Source organism: Nyctereutes procyonoides, unplaced genomic scaffold (genome assembly GCF_905146905.1).
Source record: "Nyctereutes procyonoides isolate TBG_1078 unplaced genomic scaffold, NYPRO_anot_genome, whole genome shotgun sequence".
In the NCBI taxonomy this organism is placed as follows: domain Eukaryota; kingdom Metazoa; phylum Chordata; class Mammalia; order Carnivora; family Canidae; genus Nyctereutes; species Nyctereutes procyonoides.
Genome location: NW_026575140.1, coordinates 20,679,162 through 20,696,737, shown reverse-complemented (window position 1 = coordinate 20,696,737; position 17,576 = coordinate 20,679,162). Strand labels below are relative to the sequence as shown.

General features: G+C 54.2%; 1 protein-coding gene across 1 annotated transcript in view; it reads right to left on the bottom strand.

Moving 5' to 3' along the window:
• The window catches only part of NECAB2 (N-terminal EF-hand calcium binding protein 2), a 29,542-nt gene that overhangs the window by 1,847 nt on the left and 10,119 nt on the right, over nucleotides 1-17,576 (bottom strand). The window contains exons 7-11 of the mRNA XM_055305216.1: nucleotides 8,436-8,572; nucleotides 5,614-5,732; nucleotides 5,384-5,463; nucleotides 2,529-2,582; nucleotides 1,860-1,972 (exon numbers count right to left, since the gene is read on the bottom strand). Of these exons, the coding sequence (XP_055161191.1) occupies nucleotides 1,860-1,972; nucleotides 2,529-2,582; nucleotides 5,384-5,463; nucleotides 5,614-5,732; nucleotides 8,436-8,572 (503 nt within the window). The remainder of the gene's footprint in view (nucleotides 1-1,859; nucleotides 1,973-2,528; nucleotides 2,583-5,383; nucleotides 5,464-5,613; nucleotides 5,733-8,435; nucleotides 8,573-17,576) is intronic.

The following is a 17,576-nucleotide window of genomic DNA, read 5'->3' as shown; positions in this document are numbered from 1 at the left end:
CCCCCTGCCCCCATCACTCCTGCAGGACCTGGGGGAGCACCCGGTTGCCCACCTCCCTGTAACAGGGCTGATCCCACCTGGGCCAGGGGCTGCCTCCCCGAGTGTGGCGGACCTGGCAGGGAGGCGCTAAGCTGCCACCGTCTCTAACCCTGTCCTGATCTGGCCCCTGGCTGCTTTCTCACCGCTCTGCAGAGCAGCACCCCCAGCATCCCTCGAGGAGGAGGAGGAGGATCGCTGTCATGGGTGGCATTCCCCGTATAATTATGGGCGATTCCCGCCCTAACCGCCCAGAGTGGAAGCAGAGAACCAGGCTACCAATCGTAGCATTAGCTTATTAGGTTCCAGCCTCAAATGACACGTGGGGCTGTGGGGTCGTCACCGAGAGGACAGGGCACACACGTCACCCTCCGATCAGATGTAACCCTGCACCAGACATGGATGGCAAGGCTTTAGGTCGCCGGAGCGATTTGGTTTGTTGGCACTTGGTTACTGGGAGATGAAAGCCACCACGGGGGCTGCATTTGTGTGGCTGGCGACACAGTGATTGCTTTTGTGGGGGGAATGCCTCTGGGCAGGCGGGGAGACACGCAAGTGTGGGTTGTAGGGAGGACGCAGTCCTTCTACAAACAGGCAGGGAGCCCCACTCCAGCCGCCTGCGCCCCTCTGCTCCTGACAGCCTTGCCCACGGGGAACACCTCTCCTCTCAGGACTGCTGCACCTGTACGTCAGCACCTTGGCTGCTAGCCTGACTTTAACGTGGCCCAGGCGGCCTGTACAACGCCCCCACCAGCACACCTGGCCTCCTCCTGACCTTCCAGCTCAGTGCACGCACCACCCTCTACAGGGTTTCTGGAGACAAACACTCTCCCGCTCAGCCTTGCCTCCTCCCTCCACTGCAGCCACTGGAGAGGCCGGTCAGCTCTGCTCCAGAACCCACGGCGCAGGAAGGCCACCCTGCTCAGTGACTTTGGGGCCTCCCCTGGCCCTGCTGCACCCCGGTCCCCACTCAGCCCTCATCACACAGAGGAGAGACCAGGCCATGTCTGCCTTCTGCTCCAGCATCTCCCACACAGTCCCGACCAGCCCCAGTCCACACCCCTGGTGTTGCCGTCGGGCCACAGCAGGTGCCACACAGGGTACCCCGGCTGCCACTCCAGGTCTCGGCACCAGCTGACCCCTAGCAGAGACGGCTTTTCCTCCGAGTCTGCAGGTCCAGCCACCCCTCACCCCAGAGCAAACCATCCCTGCAGCCCCTCCAGGACCCTGCTTCATGGCCTCCACAGCACCCCGCTCTCCATCTGCCCCTCTCCCACCTAGAATAGGTGCTCAGCCAGAGCAGCGGCCTGCTTCCCTTCCCAGCCGCATCCCTGGAAGCACACGTGCTTGCGAGCTGGGAGAGAGCAAGCTGGAGCCACAGCCGCTCTCCTGGGGGCGAGACATGGGACGGGATGGAGCCGGGAGGCCTGGGCCAGCAGCCTTGATGACGGCCACCCAGCAAGGGTGAGGGACCGCTCAGACGTGGCCATCAGCTCAGCTTTGCCAAAGACCCAGCAGGTGGCAGGGAGCCGAGGGTGGGGCCCCGGGGCGGCCACCCTGAGGGCACGCACTGTCCTACCCCCTGACCTGAGGCCTTCACGTCCCCTAGGCCACGCTCACCTCCTACAGCCCCAGGGAGGGGGGTCCGGGCAGTGGCCCCACTTTACAGACGAGGATGCTAAAGCCAGGGAGCTGGAGTCATGGCCCTGGTTGCGCAGGGGGCAAAGCCCGGGTCATCGTGGGGTCCCTGGGGTGCGGTTTGCTCTCTGGGGGAGCCCCCCGCCCCCGGCAGAGCTGCGGCCACTGCCCCTCGGCTCACTCACTGGAAGCAGTTCCTGGCCCCAGCGGTGGCCCGCAGGTACCGGCGCAGGGAGTCCACGAACTCGCCCAGCTGCTCGGGGCACACGGCCATCTCCTGCCGGACCAGCTGCAGGTGCTGTGGGGCCACGGGGTGAGTGAGCTTGGGCGCCCCGGGCCTGGCACCCCCCTCCCCGCCCCCGGGCACAGCCCCACACCCGGCCTCCCCTCCCAGACCATGGGACAGCTTGGTCAGAACAAAACCAACAACCCCTCACATGTGCGACACGCCCTTTGTCCTGCCACATGGGAGCCGGCTATAAAGAACTAGGGCTTAAGAGCTAAAAGCAGACGGGAGCCCCATCAGGGCCGACACCCGGCAAGGGTGTTTAAAGAGGCCCTACAGGCATCAGGAGCGGCCAGGCCGTCTGGGCTGACACACAACAAAACCAGTGCCCGGCAAAATCCACTTCTGGGTGGATATGGCGTCACTGCGCTGGTCACTTTGCTCTGAGCCAAGCTGTTTGTGATCAGAGGACAGCCCTGGGAGGGGCCGGTGGCCAGGTGCCAGGGCTGCATCTCCCCTCGTGGGGCACCCAGGGGAGGGGTGCCAAGGACATCGAGCTGCCTGCATCACGTCCTGGCCCAGGCAGGGATGGGGCCGCAGGGAGCGGCAGGAAGGGAGCAGGCCTCACCATGTTCGTGCCTTCTTCGTCCACAAGGCGCTGCTGGAGGTCAAACCAAATGGTCTGAAACACCAAGCACAAAGACGTGTTGGGGACAGAGGCCACCTCTCCCAGGGAGGCCTCCAGGACCACCACGACGAGCCTGAAGCCATTAAAGAGCTCCAGCCTCTCCACCCCAAGGTTCCAAGGGCTTTGGGGTCCCCCGGCAGCTAGACAGGGCTCGGTCCACCCTCCACGCACAGTGCTGGCTCCGAGGGGAGCTGGGAAGCCAGGCTGGCAGCCAGACCAGAGGAAGCAGCAGAGATCCCTTCTGGCCTTGGCATCTGGAAGAAGCCAACCAGACCCACCGCAGCAGGTGGCCTTGGGACAGGCAGCAATGAGGCTTGAGTCTTTTTGCCACACTTGTTGGCAAAGGTCCCGAGATTCCCCATCGACTTACCACCACTCACCCCAAGTCATAACCCCTGGGGCCTTGGGGATCTAATGGTCTGAACGGGGTGGTCTGTATCACTGGCCTCCCACAGGCCTTGCTCCGAACGCTTTACAAATACATCTTGCTGAACTCTCTAGACGCTCCGAGGTAGGGGCTGCCCAAGGAGGCAGGAACCCTGTGTCTAGAAGGGAGCACCTGCTGGATGCTCTCACGGTCCCACAGCCGAGGACCTGGGCCCGGGGCTAGCGCTGGAGTCTGGCTTTGAAGCCAGGGCCTCTCTCCTCCTGACCCACAAATTCACGATTCCTTTTCGACTTGGGTACCCCAATAAAGGCCACCTTTGTGTCATCCCTGTTCATCCTCCACGAGGACAGCCTGTGTCTCTGGCACACAGACCCGAGTCTGTCCTCTCTCGTGTGGAGGAGGCACCCCGGCTGGTTAAGGGAAACAATGGTAACTGCGCACGAGACCCTGTGCAGCTGCCACCACCTGGAAATTCTTCATGTCTGAACACGGGGCCCTGCATGCTCCTGCAGGTACCCACGCGGGCCCTCACAATCTCCGCGGCTGGTCCTGCCTTAAGTACTGACTTCTCAGAGTCTCGGGGCTGCAAAGAGCTCTACAGGTGGCCAAGGTGTGCCTGGCAGGGGCAAGTTCCATCCTTTTACAACCTTGGAGGGGGGGTTGCCCCCAGAGGCGGGGGCTGCACTGGTTCCGCTGGCTTCTCCCAGCCTGCAGGGCCACGGGAGGGCGAGGATTTGGGGGCGTGTGGGGGCCGTGCAGAGGCACCCAGCCCTGCGCCCATCAGCCCCACCCACCCAGGCACAGCCCCCAGGTGCACGCAGGTGGCACATGGAGGGCGGGGCCCCTGACGGCCCCAGATTGGCTCCCGCTGGCGGCCTGGACCAATCAGAGTCTCCAGGACACCCAGGTGCTCCGGGTCTCCAGCCAGCGGTTGTTAAGGCGACGGGAGGCTAAAAATAAGCTTCAAAGAACCTCCCTCCGGAGGCGCTCCGCGTTGTTATGACAACCGGGCCTCGGGTCCCAGGCTCCCACGCAGCGGCCGGCTTGAGGAGGGGGGATCCCACCCCCCACCCGGCCTCCGCCTGCAGGTGGCTCACCGCCTCCTGCCTCAGCCTCCTTTGGCGCGGGGAGCCCCGCCCCCACGAATCCTCAGAACCCCCCAAACCCAACCAAAGTACTTTTTGGCCCTTTTGCCAAAGATGTAAGAAACGCAGAGAAGTAGGAGAACCGTAGAGTGGCTGCAACGGCACAGCTCGGAGGTCACGGCGACCTGGGTCGCGCAGGCTGACAAGTGTATCCGGGAAGCGTCGCTAACAATTGCTCAGGGCAGATGCTCACTGCGCGGCGGGCGCCGGCTGGGCCATGGACACTTGGCTTTCTGGAATCCTCGCAACAACGCCGGGAGGAGCGCTATCCTGAACGTTCCTCGCGGCTAGAGCAGGACTCCGAGGCTCAGAGAGGGGACGTGACTGGCCCAGGGGCACACAGCTAAGTGGCACGGACAGGATTCAAACAGGCGCGCCGATACCTGCGCCCCTTGGGAAACCTCGAGGCCACCTGTTATCCTGCCCTCCAGCGGCCACTGTCACGGGCTGAACTGTTTCCTCTCCAAAGTCGTATGTCGAACCCTATTCCCCGGCAGGCACCTGAGAACGTGACTATGTTGGGAAACAGGGCCCCTGAAGAGTTAATTAAGGTGAGGTCACATGGGTGGGCCCTGGTCCAGCATGACCTTTGTCCTCAGGAGGAGAGGAGGACAGGGAGGGCGCAGCAGCGGGAGAACCCGGCCCCGGGAAGCAGCCGCGCCCGCAGCCTCACGCAGACTTCCAGGCTCAGCCCCACAGAAGACTCGGCCCCACCTGCCGTACGGGTTCTGGCCCCCGGGGGAGACCAACCGAGGTACCCGGGACCTACTGAGCCCAAACCATCTCTGAAGGTGGGATTCCGTACCACGTTCTGACCCGTGGACGTGCCAAATCATGAAAGCCGCTGGTCACCGGGATGTCTCTACGCTCCCCCAGGACATCGCCCTCCTTCACCCACTGCCTTTTGGCATCACCTGCCCAGGCCAGGCCCGCCTTAGAGCAAAGCTGCAGGAAGCCTGGTCCCCCAGTCCCCCTCCCCCTGCTGACTCCTTCCTGCTCCTAGAGACGCCCCTCCTGGCTGCCCCCAGCCCCGTGACTGCTCCCCTGCTCCCCCACACCCCTCCCCGGGCAGGTATGAGCGAGGATCGTGTTCCCCCAGTCTTGTTCTGCTTTCCCACATGCCCCCTGGGTGATGTCCTTTCCAGGGCTCCCTGGTCCCTGTCTGGGCTCCAGGCCTGACCCTGCACTACCCTGCACTCACCTGGGGCAGGGCGGAGGGGCAGAGGGGCAGGGGGCAGAGGGGCAAGGGCCTGCAGGCTTACCTTACTCTCCAGCCGTCCTATCAGCTCTGCCAAGCGGCTGATCTGGGCCTCCAGGCCCTCCTCCTTGGGGTCCAGGATGACTGGGAAAAAGGAACAGAGATGCTGCTGGTGGGCAGGGTGAGGCCGGGGCAGGGGAGGGGAGCCCTCAGCCCACCCAGTCCAACCGTCAGAGTCCCTGGAAGACCACTGCCCACCACCAGTGCTCCCCACCCCAGGCCACATGCTCTCACCAGATGGAGGACTCTTCCCTGGTTCCACGGCCCCCAGCTTGGGGTTGGGGGGTTGTGGGGAGGCAGCGCTTCCATACCGGGTCTCCACTGTACTGGAGCTGGGTTTGCTGTGGTTCTGTCTGCAGTGTGATGGAGGAAACACACACACGTGAGGGAGGCCGCAGGACCTGGCCTCTCTCAACTTTGGCAAACATGACGCACAGGCCGTGAGCCGATCTGGCCTCAGTTTACCCGGTGGATCCCCATTCCTGGAAGTGGGCGCAATGGCCTTGGTTTCCTGGAGGAGTAAATGAAGCTCACAGGCAGGTGACCTCACCAAGACCACACAGCTCGCAGGACGGTCGGGATCCGAATTTACTGGCATCTAGGACCGCACAGCCCAGGCTCTGTTTCCCCAGGAGGCCCCATTCCAGGGCTGACACTGAGCCGGGCTCCCGTCCCGCCTCACCATGTAAGCGATGCTTCCCCTCCCTGCCTCACTGGGAGCCATCCGTGTTGGCAGCCATCCGTGTTGGCAGCCCTGTGGGTTGGGGGGAGCCTGGGTCTGTACCCCCTCAAAGGGAGCCCGAAAACACAGTCTGGAGAAGGCATGTAAGAGCACAGAACAATCTGTGCTCCTGACCGCAGGCAGGCCCTAGAGAGAGGGGCCTAGACCCAGTTCCTGTCTCCATGCTCTTGATGCACACACAGGTGCACAGCCCGCACACGCCCGACAGGCACACACAGCTCTCCAAGCACTGTGCCTGGCAGAGCAGTGGGGACTCCACCAGTGCTCAGTGAAGGGCCAAATGCCCATGTGCAAAGAGATGTTGGAAAACTCACCACAGACACACAAATACACCCAGACACACACTTCTGTGCACACAACCATTGCACCCGGTCCCTGGCTCCCCTTCTGCCCTGGTGCATTCTGGGCTTTGTCTCCTATGATCCTGAAAGCTCAGCAAGCCTCTCCTGGGTGCAGCAGGGCCACCCCAAGTCTTTGGGAGGGGGAGGCTGGCGGAGTCTTTCAGGGGTCAATCCTGACGCTCCACGAATTCAGCGTGGCCCTCAGACATGTGTGCAGCAGGAGTCTCACAGGGGCTGCAGGCTTTGGAGCAGTGGCCTGTGCCCAGACAGAGTAGCCGGAAGAGGCTGGCAGCCCAGAGACACACGAGCTGAGATTTGGGGGGACACTTTGAGGTGGGAGTGCCTGTGGAGATGTGACTCCCCATCGAGGAGCGCCACTCCCACTGCCAAAGTCCCAAAGGAAAGTCCCAGCACGGGATGCGCAGGTGTACGTGCTGACACGGGGTGGAGCCGGCACAGGGCAGGAGACTCGCCACCATCGGGCAGCAGCCTATCTATTCTACAGCAGGAGGGGATCCCTGGGTGGCGCAGCGGTTTAGCGCCTGCCTTTGGCCCAGGGCGCGATCCTGGAGACCCGGGATTGAATCCCACGTCGGGCTCCCGATGCATGGAGCCTGCTCCTCCCTCTGCCTGTGTCTCTGCCTCTCTCTTTCTCTCTCTCCCTCTCTCTGTGTGACTATCATAAATAAATAAAAATTAAAAAAAAAAGAAACCAATACAGCAGGAGGAACACATGAACTTTTTAATCAAGATAGTGACCAAAAAATGCAGGAAATCTCTGTGTCAGCCTCCAGAGCAGTGACTGTTCACCTTGGGGACCCTCAGAATCACAAGGCTGAGCGCGAATGTGGAGTTCTGGGCTCGGCTCCCAGGGACTCCCAACCTGCAGGCATGGCCGAGGCCAGGGATCTGCATTTCCCATTTCCCACATGATTTGCCCACAGATGCTCCAAACAAATCTTGGGAACAGTGTCACTGAACAGCCTTTGCAATCCTATCTGGTTGGGACCAGCCCTCAGCAGCCAAAAATCACCTGCTCAAACCCCTACACATCAGCCACCCTCACCCTGGCCCCACCGAGCCCCCGCCTGGGAATGGCACGCCGGGCCCAGCAGTGTAGACGCCTGGCTGTTGTTCCTGTCTATCTCTACCTCTTTGTGTCCCCTCTGCACCAGACGCACTGGCTGTTCTGGAAAGAAAGGCAGAGAGGGGTTTGTCTCAACTTGGGACAGAGCAAAAGTGAGGGCTCGTGGCACCAGGAGCTGGCCTGGAGGGAGACCTGCTCCTCTCTGGACCCCAGGCTGGCCTTCCCAACACACATGCTTTTCCTTGGCTTTGACACACAAACAAGGCCCTCGGTCACTTAATTCACTTTGCTTCTCTTTCAGTCCTGCGGAGAGAGTCAGGATTTGGTGCTACTTTCTTCCAGGCCTCTCTTGGCTTCCCCAGTCTCTCCTCCTAACAGATGGAGGGAGGCCAGGCCCCGGGCTTCCGCGACTGTCTGCAACCACAGGTGCTTGGTTTTATAGCTACTTCATTTATGGCACGTGGAAACCTCTCCACTTAAGGTAACCACGTAGCTTCCTAAACTGATTTCCAGCTTTCAAAAATGAGGCAAATAATAGGATAGTCTTAGGTAAACAATAACGTGAGCGGTACAGGGATGTGGCAAAATCGATGAGTCTAGGGAACAGTCTAGTCTTAACTCGACGTGCGTACACGGTGCATGCAGGTTATGCACACACACCCGGCATCATTCTGCACATACGCCGTCTCATTCAACCCACAGTCACTGAAGAGGTAGGTGTATAATGGTCCCCACTTCAGAGCTGGGGACAAAGAGGCACAGAGAGGTATATATAGCCCCTTGCCCAAGGTCCCCAGCCCCCAAGCACACAAATGGTCCCTGGAAGCAGGCTGCTGTGTGCATATGTGACATGTCCCCAGGTGACACTGTGGTCCCAGTGACGCACCGGATCTGGCTGGTCTGCTCTTCAATGGCCTCCACTGCACTCTCCACAGAGCTCAGCAGCGACTGGATCTGATTGGCCGTCTCCTTCAGAAGAAAGCGTGTCACAAACTGGTCCACGTGGCTCCCACCCTCGTACACCTGTGGAAGGAAGGGAAGGGCCCAGTTGGGAAAGGGGTCAGAGAAAGGATTTAGGTGTGGGGTCTGGCATAGAGCTGGGTGTGCACTTGGGGTCGGTGTCTCTGCCTCACAGGATGAAACAGGGACCCTGGCACCTCTTGCAACTTGGACACTGTAGGGCTCCTGCACCAGGGTGGGGGCTATGGATTAAGAGATGGAGGCTGGAGCCCTGGCTTCACCACATACTAGCTCCTGACCTCTGCGACCATGAGAGGAGTCACTCTAGTGTCTATCTTACAAGGTCACACAGATGACTGGATGACAAAACGTAGAGAAAACGCTCAATGTGGGGTGCCTGGGGGGCTCAGTCAGTGAAGCATCTGCCTTTGGCTCAGGTCATGATCTGAGATCATGTGTCCTGAGATCAAGTCCCGCCTCGGGCTCCCTGTTTAGTGGGGAGTCTGCTTCTCCCTCTCCCCTTGCTCCTCCCTGTTGCTCATGCTCTGTCAAGTAAATAAATAAAATCTTAAAAAAATAAAATGCCCAACGTAGTACCTGTCACATAGCAAATAATTAATTGTAACTGCTATGATAAAGATGATGATGATGATATGGATGATGCCACCATCCATGTTGATACTAGTGATGATGATGATGATGATTGCTGGTGATGAGGAGGATGGTGGGGATGCACATGACAGTAGTGATGATGATGGTGGTGGTGGTAGTGGTTATGAAGGTGGTGACAATGACTATGATGGTGACAATGAAGACAATGACACCGATAATTATGGTGATGGTGATGGCAGTGGTGATGATGATAGTGGCAGAGACGGTGATGAAGTTGTGGTCGTGATGAAGATGATGGCAGTGACAATGACGATGGTGATGATAGTGGCAGTGATAGTAAGGGTAGTGATGGTGATGAAGATGACAACAGTGATGATGGCAGTGATGAGGACAGTGATGTGGTGGTGAAGACGATGCTGGTGGGGGTGGTGGTGTTAAGCAAGCTCATTGGTGGTGATGTTCCTGATGTTCTTGTTGACAGGGATGAAGTATGACACAACCCCGTTCCCCTCCTTCCTCCAAGAAGGATCCCTTGAGCTCCTGACCCTTCATGATGCAACTCAGAGAAATGAAAGACTCAAAAGCAACCAGAGAGGTTCAACTGGCTCCTCCCCAGAGAATGCCAGAGACTTGGTCTCAGAAGGAGGGAGTCAGTGGAGAACCTGGGGTGGACTGAGAGAGGAGGATTCAGAGGCCATGAGGAGAGGAACTCTGGGGGAAAGAAGGAGGAAGAGAGTTTCCACAGACCTCCCTCTGTGTTGTGAGAATCTCCCCTTCTGTCAAGAGTCTGCGACAAAGACATTTCTCAAGGCTTTAGGATCCAGCTGAGAGTCCCTTGGCTTCGGAAGGCTTTCAGGGGCACTGAGAAGGTTCTGACTTGGCCAGGCCACACAAGGACGGTAAGGATCCAATGGCACTGTGTTGGGGACGCTGAACCCCAAAACCCTGTGCAGCTCTCCCACCTCCTCTGCCAAGACCCACCCTCCCGAGCCAGCTGCCCAGGCTCTGGCAAAGCCAGGGAAAACCGGGCTTTCAAGGAAAGCAAATTAAGCCATCCATCACTCTGACTGGGAATTAGTTAGCAATGAGTGTACAAAGGAACCACCACCAGAGACAGAGAGGGAAACAGAGGTAGGGGTGGGAGAGGCAGGCACACGCACAGGGAGGGGTGTGAGGGGGACATCCCATGCCAACCCTGGAGATGGGCCCCGACACACAGTGAATCTGTGGCAGAAGGTAGATGAGGTTCTGGTCACCTAATGCATTTCAATTACTGATTATCCTCCCTAGCAAACGGCTGAAACCGTACTCAATCCAGGGATCAATGGGCCCTGGACAAATGAATGGCCGACAAGAACAAGAAGCTATGGTGTGGTAAGAAATTTAAATGCAAAGAGAAAGCCTGCTAAAAGCCAGCGGGCAGAAAAATGAGTTGAAGTAAGTGTATTAGAAGCAGCCAGACCAGTGGCTGAGGTTGCAAAGATCCACGAGTGTAACTGCTTAGCTGAATTCCAAAAAGACAAGTTATTTTCAAAGGAATGAACATGCCGCTTTCACAGATTTCTCCTCCACCATGATCGATGCCTAAGCCAAGAGACAAACTCCATAGATTCCAGAGGGAAAGGATCCGATCTAGGAATTCTGTACCCAGTGGACACACGGTGCATCTGCATGAGGACAGGGAGACACTCAGAAATCTGCAAACCTCGGGGCACCTGGGTGGCTCACTCAGTTAAGTGTCTGCCTTTGGCTTGGGTCATGATCCCAGGCTCCTGCTCAGTGGGGAGCCTGCTTCTCCCTCTCCAATAAATAAAATCTTAAAAAAGGAAAGAAATCTGCAATTCTTTGAAATGCTCCCAGATGAGCACCTTTTCAGCAAACAAAGCCGAGAATTTCCCCTAAAAATCTAGGCTCAAGTCAAAGAACTCTTGGGACACCCACGTGGCTCAGCGGTTGAGTGTCTGCCTTTGGCTCAGGGCGTGATCATGGAGTCCCGGGATCAGGTCCCACATCAGGCTCCCTGCGTGGAGCCTGCTTCTCTCTCTGCCTGTGTCTCTCATAAATAAATAGATTAAATCTTAAAAAAAGAAAAAAAAAACAATAAAACTCTTGATTAGGGAAGTTGTGAAAAGAAGTAGCAGTGATCACTCAAATTAAATTTCATGTTATAGGGCAGCTCTGGTGGCTCAGTGGTTTAGCGCCGCCTTCAGCCCAGGGCGTGATCCTGGAGACCTGGGATCGAGTCCCACATCGGGCTCCCTGCATGGAGCCTGCTTCTCCCTCTGCCTGTGTCTCTGCCTCTCTCTCTGTGTCTCTCATGAATAAATAAATAAAATCTTTTAAAAAAATTTCACGTTATAGAGATTAGGAAATGAAAACATTAATCAATAATAGGTTAATTTTAATCACATTGGATTATGTTAATAAAGAGGGTAAAAGTATGGAAAAACATCTGGAAATCTCAAATTTCCTTTAATTGCACAAAAGGAAGTGTTTTTTACTAGCTAGGTATAAAAGCAGGATTCAGAGCGCTCCTGCCTGTCTTAGAAGTCTCCAGTGAAACGAAAGCTACAATATTTACCATAGAAATTACAATCAATACTATTAAGAAAGCTGACCATCCAAAGGTAAAACCTCAAGGGGACAAAGGAAGCACACAAGATGGGAAGCCTAGAGGATAACAGCTGTCCTGCCGGAGCAGACAGACAGATGACAACAATAAAGACAAGCAGACAGCAGCCTGAGTCCCTCCTGGAAACACACACTCCCAGATCTGATGCAACCAGATCCAAACGGAGGCGCCTCGAAACCAAAACAGCATCAGAAGATTCACAAAGAAAGGTTTGTGCAAAAATCCTGCCACCACATTTGGTCAAATGAATGGGACAAGCTGCAATATTGCTCAAAGACGGGATTTAGAGGCCACAATATCGCACAAGATAAGAAGGGTCAGAACAGGATGGGGAAATCTTGCAGAGCAAGGGCAGGATGTTACCGAACCCTCGTGGGATGAGAGACAGCAAAGTGCTATAAACACGGCGATGGGGATTCGGATGGACACAGACACTTCACACAGCACTTTCGCTTCAGATCAAGAGCCTTGCACGGCTCGTATTCTCTGACCCAGTAATTCCACTTTTGATCATCTATCCTGAAGGAATCACGCACATGTGCATAAAGGCTTATGTCCCCAGGTTAGTGTAGCTAGCAGCCGAAACCTGGTAATAATCTATTATGCCCCAAACAGAAGAAGAGCAAATACATTTAAATATGAATATTTTAAAAGATGCTTCTGGACAGCTTTAATAACCCAGGGAAAGTGTTAAAATATTAGGCGGGAGAAAAGCAAAAAAATAAGTTTTTGTGCAGGAATGATATTAAGCATATTAAACACACTTGGGAACAAAAGGCTCAGAGGCAATGAAGTCATAAAGTAACACGTTATCAGTGGTGAGGACCAGTGGAAGTTAGAAATGATTCAAAACTCTTCATACTTTTCTCTATTTCCTAAATTTTGCAAGTTGACCATGTACCATTTATATATTAAAAACACAGCAAAAGTCCATATGTATCAAACAACATGACCAAAAAAATTAGTAAAGGAAAATATTAAAAATAGAGAGATTAAATACTTTAGTGTGACAAAATAGCTCATCGCTGTGCCCTAGGATAAATTAAACAATAATCAACAGGGATGGAAAGCACATTGTCAGCAAAGTGTGAAAGTGCTTAAAATGGCCAAGAAAGATTACTGGGTCTCCTGTCTGGTACACCCTCTGGGCTCACAGAATCTTCCTTGTTTTGGAGCTACTTTTAAAACTCTGCAACATGTAAAATAATGATGATATTGCAAATAATTCTCATCCACAGAAGCACACATGATTTTGTTTGGCAGCACGCGAATGACTGTCACTGTCACTGGGCACAGTGGCTAGTTCTGTATTTATTCACAAATTCATTCCAGAATTCCCGGTTGCTTCTAAAAGATGTTGTGTTCTTTGAATTTCCCTTTGAGTTTGCTGTGACATCTTACCCGTTCTCACACTAATTCGGGAGTCCTTTAAAATATTCATATTCCCTCTACAGAGAGTAGAAAGGTAAGACGAATAACAAAAATAACTCTTAACTTTATTTTGATTATTCAGTCATTGAAATAGGATCGTAAATTAGGTCACGAATACCTTTTTAAATAAGTAGAGACAATACAGTATATGATATAAAGATTTTGTGCGAAAAACCGTACACCCAACCCAAGTAGATATAAATGAGTGATGTGAACTCTGTATTTCTGGGATTAAAATTATTGGAGAAAATTCTTATCTTGGAGACAAAAAAAAAAAAAAAAAAAAGCCTTGTGATTTCCTGAATTTGGAAACCAAAACTTAAGGAGTGACTGGTGATGTTATTCACACGTGTAACATAAGCAAAAATGCTGGGGCTGACAAAAAAGAGAGAACACGTGCATTTGACATTTGTCTGAGAGACATGGTGTCCCTTCTTTACAATCGTGTCTTTACAATGCATCTTTTAGTCATACACACGTCCTAATCCAGAAGGGATGACATTTTCAGATTTCATTCTGGAGAGTACAATGCACATCTCCAGCATCCATGAGGTCATAATCCAAACCACTCAAGTCTCGCATCGGGCTTCCTGCAGGGAGCCTGCTTTTCCCTCTGCCTCTGCCTGTGTTATAAATAAATAAATAAATAAATAAATAAATAAATAAATAAATAAATAAATTCTTTTTTTTTTTATAAATAAATTCTTAAAAAAAAAAAGAATTACGGCTGGAGGGAGACCATCAAAGGTTTAAAACGTCAAACTTGGTTATCAAAAGAATGGAAGCATTGCATGTCACATGCAGAAAAGAAGAGCAGCGGGCGCCTGGGTGGCTGAGTGGATGAGCGCCTGCCCTCAGCTCAGGGTGTGATCCCGGCGTCCTGGGATCAAGTCCTGCATCGGGCTCCCTGCATGGAGCCTGCTTCTCCCTTTGCCTGTGTCTCTGCCTCTCTCTCTGGGTCTCTCATGAATAAATAAAATCTTAAGAAAAAAAAAAAAAGGTGCAGCAACCACCAGCGTGAGGATGTAGGAAGAAGGCAAAAAGGCTGAAAACTGTAAACACAGTAGAAAATATGGGGAAATTTAAAGAAACGTGTCAAGGAGCTGATTACTAGAAACTAAAAGAGGCAAAACCAAGGCGCCTGGAGGGCTCTGCTGGTGAAGCATCCAACTCTTGATTTCGGCTCAGGTCATGATCGGTCCTGGACCGAGTCCTTGTACTTGGCACTCAGTGAGAAGTCTCCTGGAGATTTTCTCTCTGTCCCCCTCTGCCCCTCCTCCCAGTCTCTTTCTAAAATAAATAATACAATTTTTTATTTTTTAAAAGATATTATTTGAGAGTGAGCAAGTACAAGTGGGGGGGCAGAGGGAAGAGCAGGCTCCCTGCTGAGCAGAGAATCTGGAATCCTGAGATCATGACCTGAGCTGAAGGCAGACGCTCCACCGTCTGAGCCACTCAGCTGCTCCAGTAATAAATCTTTAAAAAAAAAAAAAAAAGGAAAAACTGTCTAATATAAGATTTTTAAATGTAGCAAAACAGGACAAAAGTTAAAACGAGGCTTGAGCTAGAAACGCAGATGTTTCGTTGAACTTAATCTTCATGAAGTACCTGTTCTGCCTCAAATAAGGTTTTAGATTTAAAAAAATTCAACAACATACTATGCATGAGTGATCACGAAACTGAATGCGTCCACGCCAGTCTGGTTTAACACTACGCTGAAATGGACACAAAAAAGTAAAATGCTTCACTGAAAGTAGGATTGACCTTGAAACATCTCTGAAAATATTCCCCTCCCCTGCTTAGGACCTCGACCCTGGCCTCAGGGATACCTTCTCTCTCTTTTTGAACAGATAAAGGATTCTGTGATAGAGAAGCTGATTCCCACCCAGCAGATACTCCAAACCACCTACAATTCACTCCCAAATGAAGGTCCAGCCTCAATTTCCAAGAGAGACAGAGAGCGCTCGGCTAGCGGGAGGGCTCGGGCGCCAGTCGGGGTTCATCACAGGAAGGGCAGGATCCTTCAACAGGAGAGACTCTAAGAATAGAATCCACCCCATCAATCGCTGAAGAAAAATCACGTCATCAGAGATGCAATTTAAAAAATTCACTACCACCTCCTAAGACGAAATTCAACGAAGGGAAGGCAAAAATACATATATTTTTTAACAGGCTGAAAAGGATTCTAAAAATAAGACGTGGTATTAATATTGTCATTAGTGGAGAAATACAGGAGAGAGGCACTTGAAAATCATGAGCCAAACAAGGATGCGTGACGCAGGAGCAGCACGGGGCCTCGGAACGTGGGGGGGGTGGGGACAGGACACGGCGGGGCCGGAGAGAGAGGGGAGAGGACCACAGGCCAGGAGCGAACAGGCAAGTGCACCGGATCCCACCTCAGGCCAGCACTGCCGACTGACAAAGCCAACGAGGGCGCCTACGGGGCTCTGGCAGTGAAACGTCTGCCTTCGGCTCCGATCATGATCCTGAGGTCCTGGGATCGAGTCCCGCATCACGCTCCCCGCTGCTCAGTGGAGAGTCTGCTGCTTTCTCCACCCCTTCCCACCTGTGACCTCTCTCATTATCTCTCAAATTAATAAATCTTAAAAAAAAAGTGCAAATGTGTCAACACAGATCGATGATATCAGTGAAGCATTGGAAATAATCAACAAGTTGCATTTCTACAACCAAAACTCTGCAAACAAAAGGAATGCCCACGGCTGCTGCAGAAGCCAACCATCACCGCCAGAAACACCCCAAGGCTGCGCTGAACACGGGGTGCTCTCTCTCTCCGAGATCGGAAACTCCCAAACTGGCCCGAGTGGGGTTGGTAGGTGCCAAAATCCTCTCCCCGATGGAGAATTAGGTGGCCCCTCTGAAGAGTTGTGACCACAGACCAAGAAGTAACCGTGCACAGCAGTAATGCCTCGAGACGACATCGCAGGGAAGCGCCTCTGCCTCGAGGACCCCTGGAGGAACACAGGCCATCGGAGCAGAGCTGGGCTCATACTCTGGTCCCCGCAGGGATTCCAGAGTCTGGGGTCTCTCCACACTCCCTTGCCACCCACCGCCCACCTGATACGTTCAGAACATCCAAAAGAAAGTCCAGGCAGATGAACAATGACAGGCAACTGGTCTTATACAGTCTTTAAAATACGCTCTGAAAATCCAAGACTTGTGCTAGCAGGACCCGAGGACAGGAATGGGAACGTGGGTTCGGGGAGGCTCGGGATCAGGCCTCACTTTTCTGAGACCTATAGGAGAAAAGGGATTCTCTGATCCGTGCAGAGCAGTAACTGCTACCATTTGACAAAAAATGTCGTCTTGCTTCTGTCCGGGCTAATGATGAAAGAGTCACCTCTGCTCTGTGCCAGGTGCTGTGCTAAGCAGCTCAGAGACCTTAATGAATTCATTCCCCCCTGAGGACCCTAAGGTAAACACTGGCTGCATTCCGCAGATGGAGAAACTGAGGTTCGCAGTGGGAAGGGGCTGGCTCAGGGTCCTTCAGCCAGGTCTGCATCCTGCTCCCCACTCTCTCCCTGCATGCCTCGCTCAGTTTCTGTCCCCCTCCCAGCTGAATGGCCCTCCTGTCACCCCTGGGCAGGTGCAGAGTCCACAGCCGTGCCCCAGACCACCCTCCAGGTCCCTGCCTCAGCGTCTCATTTCAGCCAGCAATGGTTTGTTCAGCCAACGGCCATCCAGCTACAACTCTGCAGGGGTCCCTCTTCTGAGCCTGTTTCCACAGCTGTGAAATGGGGCTGGTGACAGTGGCAGTGACGCAGGGGCAGTGACTACCCCCCAGGGCCAGCCATTGTGGGTCTCAGCAAGCTCTGTGTGCACCTCTTCCCTGGATGCCTACCTTTTCAGCAGCCGCTGGCCCAGTGGGGTGCAGACCAAGGCTGGGGGAACGGGCTGCCTCTGCCCATGAACTTCAACAGAGACTGCACAACGCCCAGCCCCCACCTCGGGCCTGGCTCCCTGCCTTCCGTCCTCCTCCAGGGTCCACGTGCCCACAGGGGTGACAGGACTGTGGGCAGAGCCGCTGGGCCACCTCCGAGACCTCTCTCTGGAACACATGGGGGACCCTGCCCTGGGCCTGCTCCCCACATTCCTAATGGCCCTGCTGCCTGGACACAGTTCTCACGCCAGAGGCTGAGTCAGATGCAGATGCAGGACCCCATCCTGTAACTCTGCTACAGAAGGTGCCAGACTGGCGGGTCCCCCACCCATCCCAGGATGCCGGAGGGCTCAGGGAGGCCGCTGCCCCCTCTCTAGGACTGTGCACCTAGACTCTGCCCAGTTCCACACAAGGGCCTCTTGCTCCAAACCAAACACCACAGGACTAGGCCATTCGCCAAGCCATTCCATCCACTTCACAGTGTCTATTAGCCC